At 41.7% G+C, this 23,003-nt stretch overlaps 2 protein-coding genes and 1 pseudogene across 3 annotated transcripts in view; 1 reads left to right on the forward strand and 2 right to left on the reverse strand.

The window, feature by feature from the left end:
- ALDH7A1 (aldehyde dehydrogenase 7 family member A1) overlaps nt 1-23,003 on the forward strand; it is an 84,310-nt gene that overhangs the window by 25,514 nt on the left and 35,793 nt on the right. Inside the window, exons 2-4 of one of the 2 annotated variants that reach the window (XM_037509432.2) lie at nt 12,903-12,965; nt 16,654-16,707; nt 17,253-17,318. In XM_037509432.2, the coding sequence (XP_037365329.1) occupies nt 12,903-12,965; nt 16,654-16,707; nt 17,253-17,318 (183 nt within the window). Of the gene's footprint in view, nt 1-12,902; nt 12,966-15,120; nt 15,363-16,653; nt 16,708-17,252; nt 17,319-23,003 lie in introns of those variants that run through there. The other variant, XM_037509431.2, reaches the window with a different exon arrangement.
- PHAX (phosphorylated adaptor for RNA export) lies at nt 1,393-10,758 on the reverse strand. Its single transcript, XM_037509433.2, is given in 6 exon segments — nt 1,393-1,689; nt 1,692-1,761; nt 5,957-6,040; nt 7,493-7,613; nt 8,665-9,278; nt 10,644-10,758. Coding segments are annotated over 6 exon segments (1,182 nt in total). The 5' UTR covers nt 10,740-10,758; the 3' UTR covers nt 1,393-1,492.
- On the reverse strand, nt 21,712-22,084 carry LOC119243532 (cytochrome c oxidase subunit NDUFA4-like; annotated as a pseudogene).

Raw genomic sequence — 23,003 nt, forward strand, 5'->3', positions numbered from 1 at the left:
TTGTGTTTAAAATCATTCACAAATAACCTCAAGGACAATATCCAGTTAACTCTTTAAAATGTTTTTCTTATTAGATCCATTCACAGAATCTGGTTTCCTTAACACAACCACTATGGGGGCCTAATGTTCAGGTTTTCCTAACAAATTACTTTGATACTATCATATTTAGCAACTTTTTAACTTGCTTTTGACCCCTGCTCTATAGAAAATATAATTTTCAATTAAAATTCTCTGGATTTTTACTTTTATCTCCCGTTTTCTCTGGGGCCTTGGGGTCCCTAGGTATTTTTCATTTTTCCCTGCACATCAACATTTATCTCTGTTTTTACTGCTATGTATCATTAGTTTGGTCCAAGAGATGTTAATCAAGACCTGTTCTTGGATAATGAAAGCAATAAAGGAGACATAGGAGCTATTCTTGGCAGAAAAAATTTCATTTATGTCAATTTCATGAAAAAAATCTGAGATTAAAAAATAAGGCCACTTGAAGCTTATTAAGGATTGCCACATATCTAATTTTATTTTTATATTTTTTAGGAAAAAAAAAAACAACAAAACACCAGCCAACCAATGACCATTTTCATTTTCCTCTTTTCACACTTAGATCCTTACATCCAACTATAGTGACTATGTATTTCAGGAATTACCAAGACTTCAAGTACATTGTCTGCAAAGAATAGTTTAATTGCTTTCTACACATTTTTACTTATTTTTGCAAACTATGGTCAACTTTTGGAACATCTTAGTTACCTTTACTTCCTTCGATAAATGAATAATTTCAAACTTCAAGTAGATATGACATTTTTAATACCCTAATGTCCTTAACATAAGGTAAAACATTCTTAGGTTACCACTGAGAGTATTTAAAATGTCCATGGTAATTACACAGCTATATATAACTTTCAGAATTTAGTATATGGCGAAGTTAATTAATAAGAAGTCAAACACAAAGGAGAAGAACCAGTATTTCTTTGAAAAGCATCTGATATTGATTTACTTCTGGACAGTGGTACGAGCCATCAGTATACACCTACTTTCAGTTTGTATCCTTAAAATTGCCTAAAAGTTTTTAACATAGAAAAACCTAAATGTGAATGCATTCATAATAATGTAACAATGTCTCATTTGTATCCTTTAATGGAATGTTTTAAAACCAATCATAATTCACAGCAGATAAATCAGAAAAACTTTTGAATACTATGTTATAATGACCTAGACAAAACTGATTATCAACTAGTAATCACTAGCACATGCAACAGACTAAAAACTGAAATCCTCTGCATATATATTTTTAAGTATTTTGCCAGACATGAGAAAATTTTTTAATGTTTCTATCAATCACATTCACTTCCCATTATATTCATTTTTATTTAAAACAAGAATAGATTTCTCTCCAGATTTTCACGTTTAACAGTGCAAAGTACAACAAAGAAATCTCAGTAGAAATGGTTTATTATAATCTTATTCTAGAAAGGCTTATTCCTCAAAATGACTAGAAGATGTCCAAGTCATGAGAATGATCAACTTCAATGGCTTCCTCTGCATCTAACTTTGTTTCTCCATGTCCTTCCTGTGATTCATCAAGAGAGGCCAGGGCCTCATTTGTGTCACTTGCAAAAGTTTCTCGTGATGTATCATCATCTTCTTGAAAATTTAGACTTTTAATAGCTTGCTTCATCTTTTTCCCAGTACTTGTGTTCTCCTCTTCCTAGCAGCTTTTTTATTTTCATATTCTTTTTGATTTTCAATGTAAAAAATGTCCTATAACAAAAGAATAACTTTAGTAAAGTTGTTTAGTAAAGAACTACCATTTATGAAGTTTATTACAAACAAACCCTTTATAATTATCATCTCCATTTCTCACAAAAAAGAAATATTATTAGAGTCATAAATAGATACAGAGTCCAAGATAAATAGATACAAGATAAATAGATACAAGTCCCCACTGTGAACAGAGGATGAAATAATTAAAACTCAACCTAGTGTTAGGTCTAGGGCCTATGCTTATTCTACCATTTATCACTCCTATATTTTCTAAATGGACACAGACAGTAGAAAAATCATGCTGTTTTGGGTTCATGTGAAAATAGTGATCTTTGTCAAAAGTTTTTATCACAAGGCATAAAAACATAGCACTAGGATACCTTTCAGGATGTCAGAAAAGAGATTTTATAGCATGAAAATTTGAGATTTCCTAGTACAGGGTCTCTCAACCTTGGCAATAATGAAGTTTAGGGCAAGATCAGTGATTCAGTCTGCTGTGTGTATTCTACGATGTTTAGCTGCCCTCTACCTAGTAGTATGTTTACCCAACCCAAATTGTGACCACCAAACATATCCCTTAACATTGTTAGATGTCTTCTGAAGAGCAAAATCACCAGTTAATGAGAAGTATTTACATAGAAAATACATACCAATTAAAATATTACACAGAAAAACATAAAGTGACATCTGGGGACCCTTGACACAGAGTACAAAACAAATAAAAGGAAAGGATCTAAGGAGGCGGCCCAAAGGACTGCTAAGACAGAGAAGGTTCATGAGTTTTAACAGAAGCTAGTATAGGAACACACTTCAGACACTCTACTGTATCCCAGGAAGGGACTCTCCAAAGCTGTAGCAAAGCTAGTCACTACTGTAGTCTTAAGTACACAAACTGCAAATCCCTTCTTATTTATAAAAAGAACTATGAAGGGTGGTAAGATAAAGGGAACCTCTCCTAAAACTTATGCTAAATATTTACAAGGAGGACACAAAGCTAACAAAGGAGTAAGGAGCCCTGGGATTAAGAAAAGCTTCAGAATATGAGTGCATTGATGAAAAGTAGGAATAAAAGTAATTGCTAATGGAAGAGGATGCATATATGAAAAAAAAAAAAAAAAAAAAGGCAGGACAGAAAAGATGAATTCAAAGGGAAGTACCAGCTACCATTTACTTAATGAGCACTCTTGCGTACCAGGCATTATGCAAACAAAGACATATTAATTCATTTCATTCTCACACAAAACCTATAAAGTAGGTACATTATCACTGTTTTCAGATGAGGAGAGGGAGGCATAACATTACAGAGCTATAACATGTGAAGGTATAAGGTCTTAATGAATATGTTTTCTCCAAATCCATATTCTCTTTTTTTTAAAGATTTATTTATTTATGCATACAAGAGTTGGGGCTCAGGCCAGAGATACAGGGGGTAAGGGGATTCACCAGAGACAGAACAGGGAGCAAAACAGGCAGATCCACTGAAATATACTGCTGAGGGAAGCATCGGGAGAGACAGGAGAGTGCTGCCCCATGTGGGTCACCTCCCTGGCCAGGGATCAAACTCATGCTGCAGTGGCTGTTGATTGCTTCATAGTGCTGAGACTTGTGCCACCAGGGAGGCCTAATAACTAATAATTTTTTAAGAGTTTACTTACCACTTTCAAATGGACAGATTAAAAGGTAGCTGTACGTATAAGTATGTAGATTTTATGTGGCAGTATAAACATTGATAAAAACAATGTTAGGTAGTACAATGCTTGGCAATATTGAGTAAAGTTTGTGAAATTCCTTCTTCCCCTCCTAATATGGCAAGTTTTATTAAAAAGGAACTTTATTTCCATGATTATGAACAGGACAAATTGGGGAATGGTCCAAAGAATATTGTTGCCACATGTTAATATAAACGCAGACAAAAAAATAAGCTAAGAGCAACTTGCTTTTCTTCCCTACATATCTATCGGGTTGTCAGTAAAGTCATGACTTTTTGTTTTTTTTCTTTGAAAAACATAGAAAAAATGTGCCATGACTTTTCCAACAACCCAAAATATGTAATTAAGCCTATAAGAATCTGACTATATACTATTTGCAGATCATTACTGCTAAACATTTAAAAAAGATTAACAATTTAACTTTTAACTATTCTAAGTCACTTTTCTTCACAAACTTTGTATTTTCTAACACAAGACTTAAATAGAAGGGGGAGGGCCTCCCCTGGTGGCGCAGCGGTTGAGCGCTGGGCTGCGAAGCTGCCCGCAGCCTCTGCAGTGCCAGTTTGCACAGGTGAGGGTCCCACATGGCGCGCAGACCTCTCCTGCCGCGCCGCTGCTCTCCTCAGCAGTGTATTTCGTTCCTTCTGCCTGTTCTGCTCCCCGCTCTGGCTCTGGTGAATCCTTTCACCCTCCCACACTTCTGACTGAACCCAGTGCTTGTATAAATAAATAAATAAATCTTTGGGGAAAAAAATTAAAAAAAAAAAAAAAAACAAGGGGGAAACAAATCCTTAGTTCATTCCTAGTTTCCAAGTCCTGTAGATTAATCGTTAGCAACAGAGCAATTAAATGATTATAACACTATTATCTAAATAGTATATGGAATCTACCTAAAATAGTATTCTATTTGCTTTTTGGTTTTTTTTTTCCCTTTAATGACAAAGGTACTTAATCCATAGTAACGCAGAAAATTTGGGAAAACACAAATGGCAAAAGACCATTACCCAGATTCTCTTATTTTTTCATCATTTCATACTATTTCTCTAAAAAGGGAAAAGATATTATAATCACGCATAGCTCCCCTTTTTATTTATTTATTTATTAAAAGATTTATTTATTTATGCATACAAGTGCAGGCATACAGGCCAGAGGTATGGGGGTCACCAGAGACAGAGTGGGGAACAGAACAGGTAGATTGATAAAAGTACACTGCTAAGGGGAGCAGAGGGCAAGTCAGGAGAGGTCTGCTGCACCATGTAGGTTGCTCCTGCCTGGCCAGGGATCAAACCTGCAATGCAGAAGCTGCGGCCAGCTTCTCAGGCTGCGTCTTAGCCCGTTGTGCCACCAGGGAGGCCCCTATACCTCCCATTTTTAAAGTAAAGAAAATATACAGCTCAAATATAACAGTTGTTTTGCTTGTGTATCGTATCTTTCTTAAGTAAGAAACTAGTTCTCGGGGCTTCCCTGGTGGAGCAGGGGTTAAGTCTCAGTGCCACCACCCCTATAGCCTGAATATGATCCCTGGCCATGCCAGGGAGCTAACCTACATGGCACAGCAGACCTCTCCTGTCTCACCCACTGTTCCCCTTAGCAGTATACTGCAGTAGATCCACCTGTTCTGTTCCCCACTGTGTCTCTGGTGAATCCTCTTACCCTCCACACCTCTGGCCTATACCCCAGTTCTTGTGTGCATAAATAAATCTTAAAAAAAAAAAATTCCAGAAAAACAAAAATAATTAAGAAAACTGAAGTACCATGCTTCTAGTTTATAAGAAATAATGCAAATAGAGGAATGACTGAAACAAATTCATGAGTGGACAACCACCAGAATGCAGTAAATTCTATTATACAGCTATCTTGGACTCTTCAAAAGGTCCAAATTGTGAAGGAAAATATGAGATTAAATAAAGATCAAAAGAGATATACCAATGAAATGTGGCAGTCTAGATAGAACACTGGTTTGGGAAAGGAAAAAAGTTATAAATGACATACTTAGGATAATGCAGAAAACTGGAATAAGGATGATACTATTGAAATTATTTTTTATTTTTCTTAAGATGTTACAGTGAGTCCCAAGGCTATGTGAGACATTGTCCTTATTATTGGGAGATGGTAACTAAAATCATTATAATTGAGTGTCATCATGTTTGCCACTTATCTCCAAATTGCACAGAAAAAAAATTATATAGGTCAAGTATGAGTGTCAAAATATTAACCCTTGAATCTAGGTAGAAAATATATATACATATTTATCTAATTAATCTTTCACCCTTTCTGTATGCTTGAAATTCATCATTAATAAGAAGTTGTAGGAAGGTAGAAAAAATAATTATGTGCTAGGAGACCAGGAAAAACTTCCATAAAAAAAGACTTTTTAATCTTGGCTCTGAAAAGGAAGGAAAAGAGGAATCAGTAGAAAATGAAGCTAGAGGCTGAGTGGAAGTCAAATTATAATGAATCTCAAGTAAAGGATATTATTTTACCTTAATTTGTTCCTCGCTGATACTAGGAGTATTTTTCAGGAGATTCAGAAAAACTCCACCTGGTGTTCTTCTTCGACTACCATTCTTCAAAAAAGAACAGAATAATTTTACCATGTAGGCTAAAGTAATGGCTGAAGGAGACAGTCAGGTCTACTGACCCCTCCAGTTTAACTCCAACATCTTCCTCCCTTCTACCACCCCGACATGCACTTATCTCTTCTGTAACATTTATCATCACTTTCTAACATGCTTGAATATGTATTTATTCTTAATAGAGGATCTTCCTCCCACCCTAACTATAATATAAACTTCCTGTGTCTAGATTAGAGCCTGCTATAACAATAAATAATAGTACAAGGAAAGAATAAATCAAAAGAAAGTGAGTTAGAGCTTGCATCTTCTTAACCTTCAGTGAGTTTGTGTTAGCTCAGTACAACATAAAGCTTCCTTACTATAATAGTAAAATTTTGATCCATTTATAAACTTTGTACTCAACAGTAACACAAACAGGGGTGCCAATAACATTCATGATTTTAATTTGTTTTGTCTTTCTTCAATCAGTGCTATCAAATAAGTGATTTTTTTCCTCCATTTCCATAGCATATTAATTTATTCTCTTGTGGTGTTACTAATCACATTATGAGAAGCAAATAAGAAAGTCATTCAAACTTCATCTTTACCCTATAGTACAAGCTGAATTAAACATGATCTGCAAAACTTTTTGGGATAAACTGTTCTTGCCTGTGATCTGGCTCTAGCCAAAAGAGTGTTCTTCCTGCCACCCTGAATCAGTAAAACATTTTCAATCTTTTTTCATTATTGCTTCCCCAACCCCAGGAGTCTTTTTAGATTTTTTTTGTGTTCATCTCCATTTCTCATGAAATTTTAATACTTACAAATATACTGTTTATCTGTACCTTTTATGTAACACAGAGGAAGATTATTTTTTGCCCTCAAAAACCTACTTTCAAGAATATATAAATTAAATGAACCAAAAGTTAACTGTTCACCAATGCTGGACAGCCATCAGCACTTTAAACATACCATTTCATTTAATACTTAAAACAAAGGATTAATCCCAATTTTACAGCGGAGCAGCCCAAGGCTTTGAGAAGTCAAGTAATTTAACCAGATCTTACACTTCATGAATAAATTTCACACCTAATGAACTGCAGACCCAGAACTCAAAACAAGGCAATTCAAACTCCAAAATCCATATGCTCAAACCCGAGTTTGCAGGTTCCTCAGACACTTTTTAAAAAAAGCTAGCCCCTACCCTTACTGGGTCTTGTAAGAGATGTGTTATTGACCACACACTAACAGGCTACAATTTATTTATGTTTTTTGTAAGGAAAGTATTAACTGCAAAAACTGACTACTGAATTTCTTAAATTCAGCCTTTATTGAAGTTTTTTAAAAGTATGGAACACACTATGAAAGTTTATGATAAATGAAAGATGCAAGAATAAGAGACTATTTCTGGAAAACAGCATAAAAAATAATACAATACAGAAAACAATGTAGCATTAGTCTTACCATTATAAAAAGGCCACCATTTTGTTCAACTTCAGCAGTTTCCATCAGAAGTTCAATTGCCTTTTTGTTCCCAATTATCCCCACTACTCGGGCTATCAGATCTTTCTTTGGTTCCTGTAACCTAATAAGGACCAAATAAAGTGATATTAACCTCTCTATTAGTTGCCTAAACTTGAAGAAATCTACCTGAAGTCTCCAGTTTAATCTCCAAATAGAATCAAAATCCTGTTCTAATCACACTTGCGTTTTTTCAAATCTTCAATATTTAACGTTAGAATTACTGAAACAGGAATATTCCCCTCTTGGGTGACTCAATTGAGAGAGTAACCTCAAATTTCCACCTCAAGTCTCATAACTTGGCTTTTTTATTTTGCCTTATTGGATTATAGCAGATTTCAAAATTAATGTGCACATACAGCAAAGGGAATACAAGCCTAAAAGCAAAAGAAGATAAAATCAATCCGACCCATTCAAAACAGATAACAAACCTATACTGTGATTTAATTATTATACATAAAAGTTAGCTCTGCAAACTCCAGAGATGTCTGGGAGCTTAGAATGGATAAGATCTTTTCCTCACAGGTACTGTACCTCAGAACAAACATACAGCTGAAATTTCTGATTGTGGTATAAGCACATTCCTCAAAATTTTATATGTGTATCTCAGTTTTTCCTCTCAACAACCTTATGAAATAAGCACAATTATTTTCATTTTACCATTGAGAGGTCAATACACAGGCGCTTAAGTAACACTTCTAACAAAGTGTGTACTCCACAGAGATGAAGGTAGATTAATACTGCAGAAGTCCTATCAGTTCCCTAACCACATCTAGGCTTCCTTTGTTTCTTCTCAAAGGCCATGCATTATTGTAGAAAGTATACTAGACTAGGAATAAAGGAATAGGGTTTAGTTCCAGGTCTGGCCTGAAATTTGTGACCTAGGGCAAGCCATACTTTAGTTCATGAAAGTCTGCAAAATTATTTTATCAGGCTTATCCAAATTTAAGAAATCCCAAATATATTCAGATAACCAAGTAAGCCCAGAGTTTGTTCCTGAAATTCAAAAATCTCAAAAAAAAGATCATCATTCATGTATTTGGAATCTATTTTACTTTTTATAAATGGAAGATGTCAGTCGAGTGCTCATTTCCCAGACAAATTTAAATGCTCACCTGTAAGAAATTTCATCAGCTACTTTCTCTTGAGAATCATCCTCTGTGATCTCATACCGACCTTTATAATTCATTTCTAGTCTGTTTCCTAGTCTGTCTTTGACAGGTCGCTTCCTTTTGAGGTGACTTTGCCCATTTTCTTCTTCCTTTGATTCTGTTTTTTTGCCACCATGCATATAATCATCTAGCTCCTTGTCTAATTCTTTTGAATGTTCTTCAGATTCTCTCTTAAGTTTCTTAGCAAGCAAATAATTGTAGGTCTCAGATTGTCTACTTTTATCAATACTGCCCTCCATTCCCAAGATTCCAAGTTCTGTGGCTACTGCATCTTGACTCTGTTCCTGCAGCACAGCACCCCATATGTTGTTAATCTTTTTTCCTCCAGCAACAGGTAGTTTCTGGATGCTTTGGTCAAACTGAAAAGGCTCTGGTTTGGGAGGAGGGTTGAAACATTTTTGCCGCTTTCGTTTCCAAAGGGAACTATCATCATCTGAATCAGAAAAACTCTCTTCACTTGAATCCACACTTTTAACAGTCCGATAATGTGATGCCGGTGCACATGCTGCTGCAGTACCTTGGAAGGGCCTCACTGTGCAGTCCCCACCTAGTGCTTTCTGCAAGTGAAGGGAAATACAATCAATTCCACAGAACACACTGACTCCACCCATCATATGCTATTAAAAGAAAACTGTAGGGATTCAACTGACCATTTTGAAGTGGAACTAATATTCAGAAACATCTATAAATCAGTCAATTTCTATTTCTCTTAAGTTTCATATGGAAAATGCCCATTTTGAAGTCACAGATTCTTACTTCTACAATAAATGCAGCACTTAGTTCTAATCTAAGGCTTCCTTCTTAAAAATTAACCACTTCATTTTCACCTTCAGGAGATTTTCAATCTCATCAACCTCCTTTATGCACTTCAGTGACTATATTACTTTAAGTAGCAATCTGTGGTATTACTTTTGAAACTGCAGTTCATGACAGTACGCTTACCAAGTCATGGGTCAATGTGCCCAACAACCTAAAAGAGACTGAAAAACAAGATATATTGCTGTCAGTTTCCTAAGACACATATGCAAAAGGCGTCCCTTTGCTTTTTACACTAAACAGCAATTAAGCATCTGTTCAGCTCTGATGTGCTAGAAATGGGGGTGCGGTCACTTAAGTTATTAAGAAAACAGTCTTCCTATTTTTAAAATAATGACACCTAACGTTTGTCGGGCACAACGATGTACTGCATGCTCCAGTCGACCCTCAGAGCCAGGGGCGTACTGGGATCCTTCCTTCTACAGGCTGGAGCGCTCGGCAGCGAGGCCAAGTAACCTGCCGCAGGTCACAGTGGTGGCGCCAGGATTCAAATGCCAGGAGGCTGGCGCCGAAGCCCCATCTAAAACCTTGCCGCCTGCCACGGCAGTCAGAACAGACTCCAATTTAGAACACCGGGACGCCAACATAAAGGCCAGCGCCCCATCAGCGCTTCACAAAGCAAGAGTCGTGGGAGTCTCGCCCATCAGGGCCCCGCGCGAGGGGCGAACTCCACGCGTCGGGCTGCGTCTCGCGTGCGCTCCCGGCGCCACTGAGCGCCGCGGGCCGTTTCGGGCAAACGCGTCCGGGCTCTACCTCTCCGGCAAAATCTGCACTTCCGGGAAGACCCGGCAGCCCCGGAACAGGGCAGCCCGCGAACTCGGGAAACGGGGGAGGCGCGCGGGCAGCGGCGAGCAGACAGCCGCCCCCCGGCTCCCAGGGGCCTCGGGCTGCGCGGGCCCCGCCCCGAGGAGAAGCCGGGGAGGGGGTTCGTCCGGCCTGCGGCCCCCTTCCGCACCCCCGGGCCGGGCCCCGCGCGCCGCCCCTCGCCCCTCCACGGAGCCCCGGCCCCGCGCGCCGCCCCACACCCTCACCAACGTCGCCCGCGCCCCCGCGGGGCCCGGCCCGGCCCGGCCCGGCCCGAGGCCCCGCCCGACCGTCGCGCTCACCGGCACCGGCAGCGGCCTGTCGCTGGGCGCCACCGCCATGTCCGAGTCCGAGTCGGAGAGCTGCCCGTCCTCCATGGCGCCGGGCTCCTGCGCCATCTTCCCGCGGCCCCGCGGCTCAGGAAAGCACTTCCGGCGGCGCGGCGGGAAGGTCCGGCCCGCGGCGGCGGCTCGGGCGCCCCCGGCCGGCGGGGGGCCCCGCCGTGCGCCTTGTGGGGTCGCTGCGGTCCGGGCCGGCCCGCGGCCCCGACGCCTCACCTGGGCGGCCCCGGGAACGTGAACCCCTGCTTCCCCGACACGCGGCGCCTTTTCTGTCCAACTTTTTCTTGAGAACCCGAAGAAGCGCACGGACAGCAGCAGCCTTCTGGGGTTCCCCCGTCGGCCCCACACACCGCACCTGGGCGCGCAGAACGGGCGTTCCCCATTTCCACTCTCCACTCCTGCGCAGTCCGCGCAGCGCGGGGCTGCTGGGGACCCTTCCGGGCGGTGCCCTCCCCGCGACAGGGCCCGAGTGCCCCCGCGGGCTGGGCTGGCGCTGTCCGCCTTCATCCCCAGGCACCCCGATCCTTATTCGCCCAAGGATTTTGCGGTTGCTGTTCTGTCTGCTTAGCCCCCAGCCTCCCCCAAGCCCCCTTAACCCATTTTGGGGAACAAATTGTACTTAAAACAGTGCTGCCTTCTCGGGCTTTCCATCATGCTAAGCGATAAGGGTCTTCTCTTATCACTTTCAAGACTCTGGTCGTAGGTGTATTTATTTTCTTTTTTGTAAGTTTCCCACTAAAATGTCTTTTATTCACTGTGGTTTCCCCTCAGTGTTCAGTACAGTGACTTCTTGCTTATACAATCAACCCTAGGAAAACGGGTTTGAGATGCCTTGGTCCACTTAGGACCTTTTTCCTAAGGGTTCAGCATTCAGGCATTCAACCAATGGGCGATGTGCAACCAAGGGGTGCGGTAAAATGTTGGTTGGTTGAATCCATGTAATAGAGGATTAAGAAATACTTATTGATTTTTTTTTTAACACAAAAGAAATCTTTTTATTTGTACCTTTTACCATTCTATAATTTGCTTGTTAAAAAAAAATAATAATAATCCATTCTGGGGCCTCCCCGGTGGCGCAGCGGTTGAGCGCTGGACTGCGAAGCTGCCCGCAGCCTCTGCAGCTCCAGTTCGATCCCCGGCCGCCGGCGAGGGTCCCACATGGCGCGCAGACCTCTCCTGCCGTGCCCGCTGCTCCCCTCAGCAGTGCTTTCAGTCTGTCTGCCTGTTCTAATCCCCGCTCTGGCTCTGGTGAATTCTCTCACCCTCCCACGCTTCTGACTGTACCCAGTGCTTGTATAAATAAATAAGTAAATAAATATTTAAAAAGAAAAAATCCAATTCTATAATTTGCTTGTTAAAAAAAAAATAATAATAGAGCCTCCCTGCCTTGTGGCGCAACTGGTTAAGCACAGCACTGTGAAGCTATCCACAGCCACTGCAGCTCGAATTAGATCCCAGCCTGCCAGGAAGGTGACCCACATGGCGCAGCAGACCTCTCCTGTCTTGCCCTCTGCTTCCCTCAGCAGTGTATTTCAGTCATTCAGCCTGTTCTGTTCCTCACTCTGTCTCTGGTGAGTCCTCTCACTCATGGTACCTCTGGCCTATATATACCCCAGATCTTGCATGCATAAATAAATATTAAAAAAAAAGAAATGATATAGCAATTTATCCTGGAACTGTTTTGTGATACTGTGATTTATAAGAAAAAAATACATATGTACCCTGGGTTCTGACACAGAGCTCCTAAAGCCCTAATAAATTCCTGTGATAAGAGCACTATGAACATCTTTTGTTTGAGTATTTGGTCTTTAACCCAGTTCCTCATTCAGGGCTTATGAAACCCTTGGGAATTTCCATCTAAGCATATGTTTTGTGTTAACAAGGCTTCTGTATGACCCCAGAATGAGGACAGGTCACAGAATGACCATCCTCAATATTAAAAGCTTGGAATTTTCAGCATCACCTCTTCCCCCATTCTGTTGAGGAAAAATAAGGGTTGAAGTGGAATTAATGATCCATCATGACTACATGATTGTTAACTGGAACTAAAGTTTTAATGATAGACAAACACTAGACAAAGAATTTACTAGATAATGAGAATTAGATATTGAACACTTGCAGTCAGACAGATTGTACTCTTTGAGAACACAAATCTGAATTTAGCCTTTATAGATAGGAACAATAAGTCACTGACATTAAAAATGTAATTATTCTTGACAGGGGCTTCTGGTTCTAAATTGTTTTGATGTCAAGATATATGGATGCCTCTACATGCAGAGGAAGGTAATGCAGGGATTTAATCTTTATTTCTAAAGAATGAACCGTAGATATACAAAAAGATCATTGTATGATATAGACTTCTGATAAACTTTCACTAAATTTAATGTTTTTTAAATTCCTCAAAATGTACAATATGTTCATTCCTTTTTATTAAATATTCCAAAATATGAATATACTGCAGTTTATTTACTGTTTTTTCATGGAGCTGTTTCCAATTTTGGGTTACTATGGAAAAAGTTACTCTGCTTCCTCCCCACCCCCCAATCCCTTATACCCCTTTAATCCTCTTCCCTCCCCCTTGACTCCTAACCTCAGAAGCCACACTTAATAGTTTGGTTTTTTTTTAAGTATTTTGGTTTGTCAACATAGGTCTTCTAATGAGAAAACATAGGTGATCCATTCTGGCTCTTACCCCTGGTTTGCCAGTTCTGGCTCCAGCTATTCTATCGATAGCTTGGGAGCCTTAGGCTTAAGGCAGTACCCACCCACCCACCCCCCTTTTTTTTAAAAGATTTAATTATTTATACAAGAACTGGGGTACAGGCCAGAGGTGCGGGAGGATGAGAGGATTCACCAGAGACAGAGTAGGGAATCGAACCCTCACTGTGAAGGCTGCAGACAGCTTCATAGCACTGTGCTCAAGCTGCACGACTGGGGAGGCCCAGTAACCACCACCTTGTATCCTTCTTTCTACAGTTCTTCAGTGGTACACCCTCTGTCCTGCAGGCCGATTCTATGTACCCTCCACTCAGGTGCAGGACCCAGTTTTTTAAAGCCCCTGATATGTGTGTGTCCTTATGTCAAGAGTATGAGAGAAGCTCCATACAGCAACTGCTCCTCCCTTTTGTGGGTTGTACTACCCTGGTGTCACTCTTAGTGTACTACCCTCGTAGTACACTCTTGGTGTACTACCCTGGTGTCTAATTGAATTGTCAATTCAATTACAGTTTTTCCTACCCCTTTCTGCTGTGCCATTGCTCCTGCAGAGGAATGCAGTAATCATTTATTTGTCATTCAGGGTTTTGTTGTCATTTGTTTTTGAGTGTGTGGAGGAGGCAAGCCCCATGTCCACTCTGCTGCCACTTTGCCCAATTCCCCCAAAGCTGCCATTTTTGTGTCTTTTCTTAAAAAGATACGTTTTATTTATTTATGCATACAAGAAGTGTGAAGTCCAGAGGTGCAGGGAGTGAGAGGATTCACCAGAGACAGAGTGGGGAACAGAACAGGCAGATTGTCAGAAATACACTGCTGAGGGGAGCAGCAGGCGAGTCAGGAGAGGTCTGCAGGGCATGTGGGTCAGCTCCCTGGCCTGGGATGGAACTCGTGCTACAGTGGCTGTGGATAGCTTCATAGTGCTGACACTTAACCCCTTGCGCCACCAGGGGGGCCATATAGAAAGAAGTACCATCTTAGAACATTTTCCACCAAAGCAGTGAAAACAAACAAATCTCCCATCAACAAAACCAGTCAACAAAGAAACAGCCATTCCAACAAAGAGGGGCGTCACCATCACTTGGGACTTGGTTAGAAATGCCAACTCTAGGGCCTCCCTGGTGGCACAAGGGTTTGAGCACCGCACCGTCTGAGGCCTCTGCAGCACGAGTTCGATCCCTGGCCGGCCAGAGAGAAACCCACATGGCGAGGCGGACCTCTCCTGTCTTGCCCGCTGCTCCCCTCAGCAGTGTGTTTCAGTCCGTCTGCCTGTTCTGTTCCCTACTCTGGCTCTGGTGAATCCTCTCACCCCCCTGCATCTCCGGCCTGCACCCCAGCTCTTGAATGCATAAATGAATAAATTAAAAAAAATGCCGACTCTCAGATCCCAGCCCAGACCCATTGATTCCGAATGTGCATCTGACAAGACAGCGGGTGATGACATTCTGAGAAGCCCTGTTCGAACCTACTGTACTTACAGTCGATACTTCGCTGAAAAGAATGTCTAGTGTGTGCCGCGATTCCTGGCGTCTTTCACCAGATGGCAGTAGCCCTCTCGACTCCTCCCTGTAGCACCCCCATAGTCCCAGGCGGGGGGTTAAGCTCTGAGCGCCTCCGGAAGACCCGGGGCTGGCTGGGCGGGGCGGGGGGCGTATCCACAGGGCGGGCCGGGCCTGCCCAATAGGCTCTCGCGGGCGGGGGGCGGGGCGCTATTTCTGCAGGGCCACCGGCCGCAGGCGCAGCGCGCGCCTCGGGCTCAGTATGTGGCGAATTCCTCTGCGGCGGGTGTCGCTCCAGCAATTTGTGCACGTTGCAAAGAGGAGCAAGCTCTCCGAACCTAGGAGGTGTCCTGCTTCCACCATGTCCTCTCTACTGATCAGTCAGCCCCAGTATGCTTGGCTAAAGGAGCTGGGGCTCCACGAGGAAAACGAAGGCGTGTATAATGGAAGCTGGGGAGGCCGGGGAGAGGTAATGCGGGGAAATCTCTGCGGCCTCACTGAACTCCCGGGGGCCGGGCGGGCGCTGCCCAACCCCAATCGCTGCCGCTGGAGGCGATTGAAATACGTGGGAAGTTTTGAATCGACACAAAAAAGCTTTCTTAGGGTGACTTAAGGGGCCTTAAAAAATGCTCTTCGATTTTAGGTCCTTGGGTGCTTTAGAGAATGGATGTCCTTTTGGAGCTGCTGATAGTTAAAACTTCCCATGAGTACTTACTGTATCTTAAGGCAGAGGCCTGCGAGCTGTGTAGAGCATTGCTGCAGGCTTGGCATTGGAAATTATCTTACCTTTGAGCTTGACTGGCTCCTCAGGTGTGCTCTGCGCTACAGGTAATGTTCTACAGTGTAGTTTTATGTTGTCTTCATTCCTGAAATGTTTTGGAGTTTGCACGCTGGGACTTGCTGCAGTCCTAGATCATGTTTTCTTTGGGCTCCGAGCTTCCTCGAGGACCGAGTTTTCAGTATTTCTCTGTTGTTCACAGCTTAATTACCATGCCTGCAGCCCCAGTTGATGATCAATAAAATCTTTTATAGAATTATGAGGGGAAGGTAATTATTAGCATGCTGGTGTTTTGAGAGCTGCATACAAAAGAAAGCATTTAGAAGAAAATGTTATATAACATTTAGCAAACCTTGTTGAATGTTATATAAGGAACCTGCTTTGTCTACAAGAAATACCTTCTTTTTGGTTATCTGTGACTGAAGGAGATGCATGTGGTTTTAATTGTTCCCCAAGTCTCCTCTCCAAGTCCCCCCCACCTTTGCTTAGTTTCGTCTGTTTTTCTTGTGGCATCTGTTCATTGGACTGATGATGGATAAAACCCTTTTCTATTCTTTTTTCTAACTGACCTTTCAACTTTGTGTAAATAACAGGCCTTTCTCACAGGTCTGGCCTTTGCTAGCTCACCTTCTGACTAGAGGTTTGGCTGGGTAAGGGAGCGAAAAGAATAGGTAAAAGTTGTCACTTTGGTCTGTTGTGCATGGAAAAAGTAAAAATAACAGGTTATGGTTTAGTTTTTTTTGTTTACATACTTAATATTAAGATGGCAAGAGTGAGTTTTGGAGAGGTTTAGGTAAAAAGTGAAAGACAAGTTCTGTATAGTGATTTATTTATAACAAGTTAATTTAAATGTGTGAGTTTGGATATTGTCTGTCCCCTTCCCCCACCCCCCCTTCATTTTTCTTTTCTCTGTTTGGTTGGTTTGTTTCAGTTTGGAAAGGATTGCATTTTCTGTATATAATGGTCTTTTTTCTGTTTTAAGGTTGTCACGACCTATTGTCCTGCTAACAATGAACCAATAGCAAGAGTTCGCCAGGTAAATGTCTTTAAAATTCAAACTGCCACTGAAAGAACAATACAAAATTACAAAGTCAAAGGTTGAGATGTTTATTTTTCATTTGATGTTTTCGAATGGGAGAGTTTCACTATTTAGGTAGGGGTATGTGCACCCTAGAAAAGGTGAACCCTAAAGAGTACAGGGAAAGGAGGGCCCATTTCAAGTAGTACTTTTGAGTCATTTGGAGATTCCAAGCTCTAAGTCTGGCTTGGAGCCTGAGGTCCTGCATTTCTAATATACCTCAGGTATTGTTCCTAGGTAAGGCCAATAAACTTTGCTTTGAGAAGCAACTTTTGAAAAAAAAAAAAAAAAAAGGAAGCACAGCTTGGTTTTGACTTACTGCATTTGTCTTACTGCGTTTTAGTGAGTTTTTGGAAGCGTAGGGTGTGGATAGCATTCTAAACCAGAAATCTTAGGGTCACCCAGAGATTTTCCTATTCTTTCCCTAAAACAATCTGTGTGTTCTTAGGAGATGATCATTTCTTTTTCCTTTTCTCTTTGTCTCTCCCTAATTCTTAATATAGGCCAGTATGGCAGACTATGAAGAAACTGTAAAGAAAGCAAGGGAAGCGTGGAAAATCTGGGCAGATGTAAGTGTGGCCTTTTATTTTCTATACCACATAAGAGGATTCCATTTCCACTGTAATTGCAGTGATAAAAAGACCTGATGAGGCAGGTCATGCCCTATTGCTGAAATGGGAGCTCCTTGAGGGCTGTGATGGTCTCCTCTGCTAATGTCCTAGGATTCCTTTTCCATTTTGGCCTTCAGTAAATGAGTAATTTTAAGTGGATTAAAACTGTATTAATGTAGCATAAACATAAATTATGAAATTGTTATTCTCTAATCAAAGTTATTCAAATTCATAATTGAGCAAAGAGAAAGAAATGTGTGTGCTAAAGATACCTGTTCACTCCTTCTGCTTCCTCCCCCTTCCAGATTTATCTAGGGGGGTTGGGGGGGCTATTATCAGTGCAGGTTGACCTTCCTGGTCCAAAGAGCAGTGACATTAGTAGCCACTGGGGTGGCTCTTTCAGAGGGCAGGGACTTGAGTTCCTCCATTTTCTGATGGGGCTGTGAGGCAGGTTCTGCCTCCTAGGTCTCTGTATCTCCTGCTGGGATTATCTGAGCAAGTATAGGAATCTCCTGGAACTGGCCTGAACTACCTCCAGCTGTTACTGCCTAAGGGAGTAACTGGAGGAGGAACAGTCAAGAACAAGAATTGCTTGGGTCTAGATTGCTCCCACCCCACCCCCCATCAGTTTTTGTCTACCACCAAATATTTTAGCCCTGAGGCTGTAGGAATCTCCTGAATGGTTAATCCAGGTCTTCCCCTAGGTAAATGACTTCACCATTTTATGCTTTGTTTTGTGAAAAGAAACCAGGTGATCCTCTCTCCCGGAGTTATCACGAAGGTTAAATATTATCATTAAATAAGTTAATCATTTAACTTAGGCTGCCTGAGGTTTGTAAGAATTATAAAACCCATGCTGGATTGGGATTAATGAGCCAGAAGTTTTCTCTGAATCAGTGATTGTACTGGGGCTTGTTAAGGAGAATCCTGGGTACGATACAGTTTTGCTGCCAACAAAGAGACCGCCTCTGTGCAAAGCTCAGATATCTTTCCTCTATTCTAATCCTGATGTAAGTTGGGCTCAGGGTTCCATGATATTGAAGTCAAAAATATCCTTGAACTGAAAAACACCAGCTGGGTAGAGAACAGTGTTTAATGCAGCACCATTTATTACCTCAAAAGTAACTTTTAAAATTTCATTCTGGGGTCTCCCCTGGTGGCGCAGTGGTTGAACGCTGGGCTGCGAGGCTGCCCTCAGTCTCTGCAGCGCCAGTTCGTTACCTGGCTGCCAGCAAGGGCCCCGCAAAAAATAAATAAATAAATAAATAAATAAATAATTTTTAAAAATTTCATTCTGATCTAAGAGTAATACATAATTCTTAATAAAAATAATGGAGGGGCTTCCCTGGTGGCGCAGGGGGTTATGAAACACAGCACTATGAAGGTATCCACAGCCTCTGCAGCACGCGTTCAATCCCCAGCCAGGGAGGTGACCCATATGGCACAGCAGACCTCTCCTGTGTGACCTACTGCTCCGGATTTCAGTAGATCTGCCTGTTTTGTTCCCCACTCTGTCTCTGGTGAATCCTCTTACTCCCCACACCTCTGACCTGTACCCCCGTTCTTGTGTGCATAAATAAATAAATATTTAAAAAAAAATGATGGATAATATTGTTAGGAGAATTGATGCTTGTGGGTCCAGGTGTATACATGGGTTGAGGAATGACAGCCGTCTCACCAAACGTGAGAGCAAGCAAGTATGGATTTATTGAAGCAAGAGGGAAGAGGAAGAGCTCCTGATAGCAGGAGGGGATCCAAGAAAGGTACCCATTTATGCCAGCCCTGTCTATAACCATATATAATGTCAGACTAACTTGTTGCTCAATGTGCCAGACTATCCATTAGGCACCAGGTGGTTGGGAAGTTTTGTGATGTTGTTTATTCCAGTCATCCTGGGGCCCGATCTTACCCTCTGGTGGAGACTGAATCAGCGAACATTCCAGCAAAAACATCTGTTTGTATTGTTCTAAGTTCGATATTGTCTTCAATCATTGTCCCATGTCTCAGCTTTTCTGTTGTCCCAGTCCTCCCGGTCTCAGTATAATAAATAAGATAATCAAATTTAATTCCTTCATTTCACCTTCAATACAGACTGCTTTTTAGTTATGTTTGGTGCATTTCCCTTCAAATCTTTAGTGTGTTTTTGTTTCATAGTTGTGATTATTATACATGAATGCATAAATGGCATGTGTAAAATTTAATGATCTGTGATCACCTCACATTCCAGGTTTAAGTTATTGCATACTTTCATTTTATTTTTTCTAAAGATTTATTTATTTATGCATTTATGTGAGGTGTATGCCAGAGGTGCAGGGGGTGAGAGGATTCACCAGAGCGGGGAAGCAGAACAGGCAGATGTACTGAAATACACTGTTGAGGGGAGCTGCAGGCAAGACAGAAGAGGTCTGCTGCGCCATGTGGGTAGCTCCCTGGCCATCCAGGGGAATCGAACTCATGCTGCAGTGGCTGGTGATAGCTTGATAGCGCTGTCTTTAACCCTTTGACCCCTGTACGACCAGGGAGGCCCAGTTAATGCATACTTTAAAAAAAAATCATTATTTTCCTGTGTGAGTGTGTTTTAATTAATAGGCTGTTTTTCATAGCAATTTTAGTTTTACAGTAGAGAACGGAGCATTTTCCCCTTTGCTTCTAGGTTCTGTGGCTGGTTTAATAATTGCATTTACATAACGCAGATAAACAGGACAAAGGCAAAATTTTAATTTTGTGTGTATGGGGGAGGGGCACAAATACAAGAACTAAAAGACAATTATGTATGAGCTAAGGGCCTGAGGCTTCAAAGAGGAGGAAGACAATTCACAGAAAAATGAGAAAGGCAGATGTTTGGTAAATAAACGTTTGCAGGTCTTGCAGGTAAGTTTCTCAGATATAAAGAGTTCTATTTGGTAATAGCTGTCTTCCTAACACTTTCTAAGTGGCCCCCTTTCTAAGTTCTTTTAGGTGGTTTAAGGGATTGTAAAAAGCTTTTCCTATATTGCCATCAGCTCAAAATAATTAATGTGCCAAAATGGGACTGTGTGGGGTGGCTTTAAAGACCAGCAGAAAGTATCAAGTTCCTTTTCCCCCCATCACACTTCAGGTTTCCCCTATTACCAGCTTTCTATGTTAGTGTGGTACATTTGTCACAATTGGTAAGCCAATATAGATGCATTATTAATAACTAAGGTCCAATTTTTATATTAGGATTCATTCGTGGTGTATACTTTTTTAAAAACATTTTTTAACTTGTGAAATTTACATTTTATTTTTATTTAGTAGAAGAACTGGGGTGTAGGCCAGAGGTATGGGGAGGAGTGGGGAAGAGAGGATTCACCAGAGACAGAGTGGGGAGCAGAAGAGGCAGATTGACTGAAATACACTGCTGAGGGGGAGCAGACAGGAGAGGTCTGCCGTGCCTTTTGTGGGTTTAGCTCCCTGGCCAGAGATGGAACTCAGGCTGTAGTGGTGTTAACCCTGAGACTTAACCCCTCAGCCACCAAGGAGGCCCTTTTGTGAAACTTTTGATTAGAAACTTTATATGTATGCATTTCAGGGTAAATGAAGTCATGTGTGAATTCAGTGTCTACCTGATTTGAACCTGTGTTTGCTTGAATCCTGTCTTTGTCTGTATCCTGTGGGGTGGCATCTGACTTTGTGATGTCTTTCTTTAATATTGTGATATCCTTTTTGTCCTTGTTGCTGTACTCATATTAAGGATCTCATTTGGCTGTCCTCTCTTACCCACAATTTCAGCCTCTGCAGCTAACATCATTTCCAACACAATGGGAATGCTGAATGGAAATAGGGTGCTTCCCTGGGTGGTGGTAATGTCAGCTGGGGATCCCACTTGTTAGAATTTGCATTAAGCCCCTCTGGTGCTCCTGCTTTCTGAGCAGTGACTTAGATGTTGCTGGTCTCAGAAACAAGAACAGATCAGTGCTTGATGCTGTCATGGCCCCTTCTACTTGGCCTTTATCCTTTTGACTGGTCTTGCCTGTGTGAGGGCACACCTTTCCTTCATTTAGTTCATGTGAGGTAAGCCTGGGATTTTTCAAGGGAGCATTTTTCTTGGTGGGGGGGGTTTGGAGGGGAGGAAGGAAGCAAAGTATAAAAATATGGAAGGAGAATCTATAAAACCAGATGTTTTTATAACTGAAATTAACCACAGAGAACTTGGTTAGGAATACTGAGTCAGCCTGCTTACTTTCATCAACTCGTTTTAGTTCAGAATGCTACTTTATCTGCTCCATAGCCTGTATGTCCTCATTTTTTCTCCATCTCTGGTGAGGAAGAGCCAGTTTCCTTTTTTTTTTTTTTTTTAAGTTTCAGATATATTTATTAATCAGTGTAAACCCCTACAGAATACACCAACACGATTTCGTGCATTTAGAGGGAAGTATTTCCTGGTTAAGTGGAAAATTGTGCGGACGGCTTCTGGAAGACCTTCATTTTAAGCAGCTTTATAGTGAAATATTTCGTTTAGAAGTCTGGACCTTCTTTCTTCAGTTTGCTGTAATCTACATTCACTGAATAGAACTTGTATTGATCATTGGGGCCCAATTTGTTCCAGGGTTCTGGGTTATTCTTTCTGTCCCAACTGACATCTGGATTGAACAAAGCCAGACGCATGACATAGAGCGCTGCACCAATACCTCCCGCTCCAATAAATACGAAGAGTGGGATCAGCTAGGGTGCTTCCTGGCCTGACTGAAGATCTGGCGGAGCATGGCTGTGGGAGAGGCCTTGGGCCAGGAAGATGAGAACAAGCCTGTAAGGCCGATCAAAGTCACTGCTCCTAGGCAGTGTGGACGTCCAAAGTCATCCAGGACCTCCTCAGTTTCCTTTTTCTTGAGGACAGGGTACCGTGAACAGCTGGTGGTTTCTCACTGAGTAAAGAAATACTTGCTGTCAACATGGCTATCTTTGTATTAGTTCCTCCAAAGGTTTAGCTAATACCTCAATACTCACAGTTCCCTCCTCATGGCAGTATTTGATGCTCATCCTAACTGTGGCTTTACAGGTGAAGTGTGGAGGAATGAGGATTCGTATTGCCCACTTTGAGAAGGTCTAAAGTTACTGAGACCCTGTCATGCTGGGACTGGTCAAGCTCACACAAGAATTGTGACACTCCTGTTCTCCTATCCCCCCCTTATTAACTTTGTTCCAAACCTAATCCTGGTTGCAACTCTTGTTGCTCGTGTTAATCATGTGAGAAGCTAAAAAAATAAGATTCCAGGTATAAGTCATGTAGGATGAATCTAATGTGACAGTTTCATGACTGAAATAAAGTCAAGGTTGAGAAATGCGTCTGTTGTCAAATACCAGGCCTTGAACATTTAAAATTGCATCATTTTTTAATTTCAATTTTTGTAGTCTAGACAGCCATCAAGCTCATCTGGCCTAATGGTCTTCCTGCCTGAATCTTATCTCATTCCAATTCAATTTGTACTCTATAACTAGACTGATCTTTAAAATGCCTTGTGAATTCTTTCCCTACCCCAAACCCCATTTGCAGCACTATGAAGCTATCCACAGCCACTGTAGCATGAGTTTGATCCCTGGCCAGCCAGGGAGGTGACACACATGGGTGCAGCAGACCTCTCCTATCTCTCCTGCTGCTCCCCTTAGCAGTGTATTTCAGTCAGT

Source organism: Talpa occidentalis, unplaced genomic scaffold (assembly GCF_014898055.3).
Source record: "Talpa occidentalis isolate TD23 unplaced genomic scaffold, MPIMG_talOcc4v2.1 talOcc4.13, whole genome shotgun sequence".
Taxonomy (NCBI): domain Eukaryota; kingdom Metazoa; phylum Chordata; class Mammalia; order Eulipotyphla; family Talpidae; genus Talpa; species Talpa occidentalis.